This window comes from Arachis stenosperma, chromosome 6 (genome assembly GCF_014773155.1).
Source record: "Arachis stenosperma cultivar V10309 chromosome 6, arast.V10309.gnm1.PFL2, whole genome shotgun sequence".
Classification (NCBI taxonomy): domain Eukaryota; kingdom Viridiplantae; phylum Streptophyta; class Magnoliopsida; order Fabales; family Fabaceae; genus Arachis; species Arachis stenosperma.
Genome location: NC_080382.1, coordinates 67244661 through 67253164, shown reverse-complemented (window position 1 = coordinate 67253164; position 8504 = coordinate 67244661). Strand labels below are relative to the sequence as shown.

Genomic DNA, 8504 nt, shown 5'->3' with positions numbered 1-8504 from the left:
CAGGATATTCAAGTGCTGTGAAGCTTGAAATAGAGAAATTTGATGGAAGAATCAATTTTGGCTTATGGCAAATACAAGTCAAGGATGTGTTGATACAATCAGGTTTGCACAAGGCGTTGAAGGAGAGGATCTCTGGTATGAAGGATGAAGAATGGGAGGAACTAGATTTGAGAGCTGCAAGTGCTATTCGCCTGTGTTTGGCTAAGAATGTTCTTGCAAATGTGCAAGGAATGAAAACAGCCAAGGAACTTTGGGATAAACTCGAAGGGTTGTATCAGGCAAAGGGCATCTCAAATCGGTTGTTATTGAAGGAGCAGTTCCATAATCTACGCATGGATCACAATGTGAAAATCTCTGACCATCTTAGTGCTATCAATGGTATTGTCTCTGAATTAGAGGCAATTGGAGTGAAAATTGATGATGAAGATAAAGCACTGAGGCTCATATTGTCTCTTCCTTCTTCCTATGAGTATATCAAACCTATTTTAATGTATGGGAAGAAAACTCTGAATTTTGAAGAAGTTGCCAGTAAGCTCACTGCTGAAGAAAGAAGAATGAAAAATGAGGGTAGCACTTCATCAGATTTGGCGCTTGTAGCTAGAAGTGACAATTATGGAAAAGGAAATCGTGGAAGGAGTGTAACATGCTGGAAATGTGAAAAGCCTGGGCATGTAAGGAGAAATTGTCCAGGTAATGCGGTTTCAGAAAAAGACTCTCAATCTGATACTTGCAATATTGCTCTCTCTATGAGAGAAGATGGTGTTCTCTAGAAGACAAGAAGTATCCTCATAGTATTACCGCACTGCCATGGATAAGAATAAGTTGTGGCAATCGGGTCCACAATTGCACACGGGCATTGGTTGGCGTTGAGATGCAAGGTGTGAGGCGGAGTTAGGTCAATGGCTGAAGAACTTCCAGGAAAAGCCAATTTGAAAGTTGCACCATGAATTTTCAGCAAGGTTTCGATCTGTACCAAGGCAAAATGCTTGGAGTGGTCTAATTCCAATTGAGTATACTTTCATGGTGGAGTATGATAGTTCTCTAAACTATGATTGTCGGTATAGACAATGGCAGCAAAAAATTGTCGGTGTTGACAATAAAAGCTGAAGATGTGTGACTATTTCAATCAAGGTGGAGATTGTTAGGATTTGGTTGAATTAGTCCCACATTGCTTAGGATAGCAAATGGAGTGGGTGGCCTAGGCTATAAATATGAGGCTAAGTTCTCCATTTGTTGTTGCACCAGTCAGAAACACTTTAAGCTTGTATCTGATTTTTTCTTTTCCTCTGTACTCTTTGATTAAAGAGTGTTGTGAGGTGTAGTTAGATATTTGCTTTGAGAGAGTGTGGGTGTACTGGGGTGCCGGTGTTAGAGAGAAAGAAGTCTATGTGTTGTGACAATTTTCACATAGTGATATTCTCTGGTTGTCATTTGACAACGGCCGTGATTTTTTCTCCTGTTTCTTGGAGTTTCCACGTTAAATTCTTGTGTTGTGATTGTGTCTATTTTATTTCTCTGTTAAAGGTGTTTTCTCAAGAGGGAATGGTGTTTTATTCCCATCAAATTTATATAGAGGATACCTTAGGGTTAATATATCTTACTATTTATACACCTTATTTGTGTATCAATTGTTGTTAGCTTAGGGCCTATAAATATCTTTCGATTGATATCTAAGGTCAATCAATATCTTTCAAATCTCTATCTTGCTTCTTTTTTTCCCTCCAAAATAAGGATTCTATGTATTTCGAAATTCAAATTACTTGATGTGTGTTTATAAATAAAGGCAGAACCCCTTGATCATGTCACATTTTTTCACATTCATGTTGCTATTGTATGTGTTTTACTGTTTTAGTTGCTATTTTATTGACTGAAATATGTTTTCTCTTTCATCCCTTTAATTACATTTCAAGATGAGAACTGCTATGGATATGGTTAATAAGATTAATCCTGAGAAAGAAGCTTGGAACCTCAAAGTTAGGGTGATTAGGCTTTAAACTGTTCTTACTTTTACTGGTCAGCTTCTTCCAAATTCCATGGAGATGATTTTGGTTGATGAATATGTGAGTTATAGTGGTCTAAATCTATTAAATTTTTTTGGCTGTTTGTTGTTTGTATTTAGATGTGTTTCTCCTTATCTTTTTTATATCGAGGTCTCAAATTTTATTTCATTGAAATTTGCTTTTCTCTTTACTCCATTTGTCATTTATCAAAGAACTTCTCTCTAAGGGTATATATAAGTAGAACTGGATTGCAAGTTATAATTGAGAAAAATATACCCATTTACAATTTAAAAGGCACCATATAACAGGTACTGGATTGCAAGTTATAGTTGAAAAAAATATATTCATTTACTTAAAAGGCACACAATATACTTAATTGATTACCCTAATCTTGTATATTATGGCTTGGAATGTATACCTCGACTTTTAATATTTTTTCTACCTTTCATTCTGTACATAGAAATGGGATAGTGATCACATTGCCATGGCTTCTGAGTTGAAAATCTTAAAAGATATACTCAAGTTCGCACTGATGTTTAATAGCACTATGTTTATTGACAATCTTTTAAAAGATCTTGAAAAGTCTAAAAAGAAAGACGAGGGTCAGAAATTTAAAAACAAGAAAAATAAGAAGAGAACAAATATGGAGACTTCAAATTAGTTGCCAGAATTGATCTCTAAGACAAAAGAAGAGGTAATTTTTATATATAAATGATAAATTACATATTATGATTGTTTTGGTTATTTTTGAGATAAATTGAATTGATGCTTTCTTTAGGTTGAAGCTGAGTACAAGGCTGCATTGTTTGCCCCAAATGTTATGGAGAGGAGACAAATGCAATCTGAAACACTCTTCTATCTTTCTGAAACACACTCTTCTGTGTTTGAGATGTATTTTTACATTTTGAAGCACACAATGCATTCTATAGCAACTAAGTTTGTATTTATATAATATGTTTGTGTATTTGTATTATAGTGAGGCACCATTAGTTGTTGGATTGATAGGGGGTGATAATTTTTTTTATTATTTAATATTTAAAATAGGAGAAAAGAAACCTGTTTTTTTTTTGAAAAAACTATTATTAGAAAACTTCAATTTTGAGGCATCTAAATGTGTTTGAGGAATGCAATATATAAAATAATTTTTTTATTATTAAATAACTTTAATTTTGAGCCTTCTATTTCTCAATTTTTAAAAGATATAATTTTATGCTTTTGGAATAATAAAATACTTTTTGTTGTAAAAAGTAAAAAACCTATAAAATTTAATGTTTCAATTTCAATTGCTGTCGTCCTCATTTGTTGTTTTTGTCCTTATTTGTCGTTTCGTTTGTTGTTTTTGTCCTCATTTGTCGTTTTTTTTTGTCACAACCAAATTGAGTTTTAAATTCGCTTGTGTGTTTTAAGTATATTAAAAAATGACAACTTATATTTTTGTAAAATAAATTTTTTATTCAAGATATAAATTATTTTAACATGATAAATCAAAGAATTTTTTTAATATACATAAATTATATTTTTTATGGTTCTTATTCATGTTTATCTTTTAAATTGTATTGTTTATATTTTTAAGTTGTATTCATATAATTTATGAAGTTGAATAAGATACAATATATTATGAGACAGAATTTATATAACTATTTTAAGAAGTGCTCATCAAAATAAATGTTTCGAAAAACATGAATACTTATATAAACTATGAGAAATTAAAAAAATATATTTGTGTATTTTGAGTTGTAATAAAATAAATAAATTTATTATATTTAATTAAAAGTTTAATATACTATACTATTTTTATTTTTTAGTAACATAAAAAGATCAAATAAAAATTTTCAACCCGTGCAATGCGCGGGTCTTCTGCTAGTTAAACTCTATATCTCGTGGGGACTCTCCCAGTTTCTGTGAACCTTTCTCTCTATGCCGCCGCCCAACATTTTATAACAATATTATTATCCATTATTTTCATCTACTCACGAAACCAAATTACAACATATTATCAAATTATTTTCAATGAAATTATGTGTGAGTGATGATATGCAAGCTTATTATATAATATTTTAATTAAAAAAAATTAATGTTGTGATCAACCGATTGCCTTTAAAAAGATAACTTGAATTCAACGATTGCTATTAAAAGAATCATTTTCGGTGACCATTTACTTTGTTATTGTAGTGAATGAATATCCTAAAGAACAAAAAAATATATATCTAAAAGCTATATATGAACTAGTAAATCGAGGTTACAAAAAAAAAATTTAAGTAACGTATCTCTTAGCTAATCGTACTTAAATTAGTTTTTTAAAATATTTTAAATTTAATATTTTGATTTAAAATTATTATTTCAAAAATTCTCAGAACGAATTGATCTATCATAAAAGAAATCAATTGATTTTATGGTCATTTGTTTAGAATTTAATTGTTTTACATTAAACTTTGTTAGCGAATTATTTATTTAATATATATATATATATAATGTTTTTTTATAGTATTTAGTTTTGCAAAAGCAACATGAGAGAGAGAGAGAGAATAGAGAGAGTTGGGGTGGGAAACACAGTGAGGGGTAGTTTTAGGAATCCGTTCAAAGATCCTAGAGTTTGGAATCGAGAAGAGTATCATCGATTGGAGACGGAGTCCTTTTCGATTTTCTTGGATAACCTCCCGGAAGACATTTCTAAGAGAGAACTGTTCGAACTGTTCAGTTGGACTGGACGCATAAACGACATATACCTATCTCAGAAGCAAAAGAATGGTAGTTTGTACATCTTTGCGTTCATACGGTACACTACGAGGGGAGGAGCTTTGAAGGCCATAACAGAGATGAATCGTATGAGACTGAAAGGTAAGATTGTGTTTGTTGGAGAAGCAAAATACCGGAGAATGTCGGTTGCTAATGACACGAAGAAGATACAGGCAGAAGGTATCATTCGAAAAGAAATTGTTCGCCAGCCGCAAAGGGAGCATAAGGATAACCCGGCTGTCCAAGCTAGTAGTTCTAAGAATGTGGGAAAAGATAAGAAGATCCTGGATCAACATGGGAATGAGTTAACAAAGACTCTAGATGTGGCTGTGGTGAAAGAAAATTTGAACTGGTTGCAGAAAGGTCTAGTCGGTGGAACAACAACGGCCATTGACTTTAGGTCTCTACATGATATGGTTGCTAAGAACTTTCCGCAGGTCACTCAGGTACGAGAATTGGGAGCTTATAAGGCATTGCTGACGTTCGACAATCTTTTGAATGCTGAAGAGACATACACGTTCAAAATGAATAGCCTTCTAAAATTTTTTCATAACGTATGGAGGTGGAATGAATCGGAGAAAAGTGAATCTCGAAGAGTCTGGCTAGAGTGCTTCGGAGTCCCACTACATGTTTGGACAGTGGATACATTCAAGAAGATCGGTGGCCAATGGGGAGAAGTGGTTGGGTGTGATAAAGGAACGGAATCGTGCGCCTCCTTTAGTGTCGGCCGCGTACTAATTGATACTTGTGTTATGGGTGTGATCAATGAATGGGTTCATATCACGGTCGGCACCAGTGGATTCGACGTCCTGGTAAAAGAGGTGGGACAAGAAGTTTACAGCTCGCAATATGCTTCGGAAAAAATTCCGGATAAAGATATAGTTTGCGCTCCCCAAAATAATGAAGCGTTTAGACTCTCTGAGGCTGATGCTACAATGTCGGATGCTTCTACAAGATTGATAGGCTACGAAGATCAGGCAGCGGTAGCAGTTACAGAAAGGGTAGGACGGGAGGTTGAAGATGAGGGCAGAATAGTAATTTCAGAGGCAATTTTAAACGAATGGAATTATGACCACTTAAAGCCTAATCAAATAATTCCGGTAACGAATCAGCAAATTTATGGTCATATTGATGGCTTGACAGAGTCTGGGGGATTGGGAGGTAATTATGAAACAGATTCGGAGATCACAATTTCGTGGAGCTATCCATGTGTTCATGATGGGCTGCTAAGAGATAAACCCAAGGATATTTGTATGAGACTTCCTGAACGGGCCATCAATGCCAATAAAAACAAAAAATGTGTGCTGGGCCAAGGTGGGCCGTATCCATTTGCACAAGGAAAGTATGGCAACGGTGCATGCTGGCATGGGCTGGACCATGATGCCATGGGTCGGGTCAGGGTCAGCCTGACCGAAGAGGTGAGATCTGGTGCAGGCATTCCTTCTGCACCGTCAGGGAGACCAAACAGGGTGGAGATCCACGGAAGCGACCTCGGGAAGGGAGAAGGAGGACATTGCAGAGCCATTAACGTCACAGGCGATGAAGCACAGCGCCAAGTGTGTAGGTCGGTTGAGGTCGACTCGGAGCAGTGCGATAGGCCCATGCGCGATGAAGAAGAAGCTTGCGCCGACTCCATCGGTGGACACAGCTTGCGGCGGAGTCTGACTGATGGTGGTGTAACCACGACGCTCCCTGGTTGTGTGACGAATATGGGTGGCGCTGCTGGAGAACTGAAGACCGCAGGGGTATCGGGTTCGGTGATGATAAGGGGTTGCAGATTGGAAAACCGGATTGAAAGGGTGGAAGGAGCTGTGACGCTGTTGGAGGAAGTTCAAGGGGCTAAGGACATGGACAGACAAAGTAACGACGCCTATTATCAAGCAATTGGTGGTGGTTGTGCAGAGTTAACGGAGGCAAGCCTAGGGATTGAATCAGTTTGTGCTAGGAATTCTCCGGTGCAGAACGTGGAGGAAGGACATGGTGACAGAGGCAACGATGAAAGGGAACAAGGACAGGCCAACGAAGACGAAGATAGTAGTAATGAGTATGTAAACCTGGATGAACAAATGCTGGAGAACCGGAAGACATGGGAGCTAGCGGAAGAATCCGGAGCAATGCTGCTCAATGAAGATGATGACATTATGCGGATCCTCCAAGAACAGAATGAAGAGATTGCTAGAAAAAGGAGACTGGCAAAACAGAAGGCTAAAGCTAGACGGAGCAGACCCAAAAATCTCAAAAAGGTGTGTAATAATATTTTAAAATGATTATTAGCTCATGGAATATTAGGGGGTTAAGGGGTGATGGGAAGTTAAGGATGGTAAAAGAACTTAAGAGAAAGTATAGGTTGGATATGCTAGGGTTGGTTGAGACTAAACGACAGTTAGTAACAAGGTTTGATGTTGTGAAAATATGGGGAAACGGTTGTGTGGGATGGGAGTATGTGGAGTCTGTGGGTGCATCTGGCGGGTTGTTATTAATGTGGGATGATGGGTTCTTTAAAATGAGAAATTGCTATAAAAGTGAGCGATGGCTATGTGTTGAAGGGGTCTTGCCAGAGAATAATATTAATTGTACTTTTTTCTTGGTTTATGGTGCTCACACTAGAGGTGAGAAACTTGCTGTGTGGGAGGAGCTGAGTTACATGGCTGGTTTATGCCCAGGAACCTGTTGTTTTTTTGGAGACTTTAATGAGATTGGACAGGTGGAAGAAAGGCGAGGATTAGAAAGCTTACCTTTGTCGGCACATGACTACAAGAATTGGGTGCATGACATGGGCTTGGTGGACCTACCGATCTCTGACCGTAAGTTTACATAGTTCAGGGGACAGTCTTGCAGCCGTATTGACAGAGCTTTGGTTAGCTTGGAATGGCTTGAGGCATTTCCGGAGACTCGCTTGAGAGGTGGTCCTCGGGGTTTGTCAGATCATTGCCCTATCATAGTGGAAGAGAAGAGGCTGAGAGATGGTGCGAGGCCATTCAGAAGTCTGGATTCGTGGTTTACTCACGAAGGATTTTTAAGGTTGGCCAAGGAAGAATGGAAAGGGTTAGGAGAGATACCATTCACCGATAAACTAAGGGCGTTGATGGCTCCTTTGGGGAGATGGCATAGAGAAATTTTTGGTGATATGGACAAGAAAATTTTGAGGTTTGAGGAAGAGATTCAGAAGATTGATGACATGGTCGGCAATGGGAACTATGATGGGACAGTGGAAGCAAGACGGAAGCCGCTAGTTACTTGTTGTGAGAAATGGTATGTGAGGGACATGGATAAAAATACGAGGCACTTCCACAACTTAGCTTCTGCTAGGCGGAGAAATAACATGATTGATTCTTTACTTATTAATGGAAGAATGATAAGGAATCAAGCCAGAATTAAGCTTGCCATTAGGGAGTTTTATAAAGACTTATATCATCAAGAGAGGTCTCCTGAGGTGGGATTCAGAGATGGGCTGGTGGAAAGGATAAGCGAGGAGGATTCTATTGCTTTAGAGATGCTACCGTCACCTGAGGAGGTTAAATAGGCAGTGTGGGATTGTGAATCGTCTAAGGCTCTAGGATGTGACGGATACAACATGAATTTCATAAAGAAGTGTTGGTCTGATATAGGTTCGGATTTCACGGCAGTGGTTCTGGCATTTTTCCAATCTTCAAGGTTGCCGCCTGGTGCTAATGTCACGTGGGTGGCGTTGGCCCCCAAGTTTACTGGTGCTAAGGAAATCAAAGATCTGCATCCGATTAGCATGGTGGGGTGTGTATACAAGGTAAT

The 8504-nt window shown here is 37.6% G+C and overlaps 1 protein-coding gene across 1 annotated transcript; it reads left to right on the top strand.

The window, feature by feature from the left end:
* The first annotated feature begins 7053 nt into the window (after positions 1 to 7053).
* LOC130934152 (uncharacterized) lies at positions 7054 to 8259 on the top strand. Its single transcript, XM_057863740.1, has 2 exons — positions 7054 to 7451; positions 7560 to 8259. Exons 1-2 carry the CDS (start codon positions 7054 to 7056, stop codon positions 8257 to 8259), a joined length of 1098 nt encoding a protein of 365 aa, XP_057719723.1.
* The last annotated feature ends 245 nt before the right edge of the window (positions 8260 to 8504 follow it).

Bases quoted from the DNA above. Each gene is read 5' to 3' on its own strand.
- LOC130934152 (XM_057863740.1), top strand. From the start codon at position 7,054: ATGGTAAAAGAACTTAAGAGAAAGTATAGGTTGGATATGCTAGGGTTG. The intron at 7,452-7,559 runs GCGAGGATTAGA...TACATAGTTCAG, and splicing joins ATTGGACAGGTGGAAGAAAG to GGGACAGTCTTGCAGCCGTA.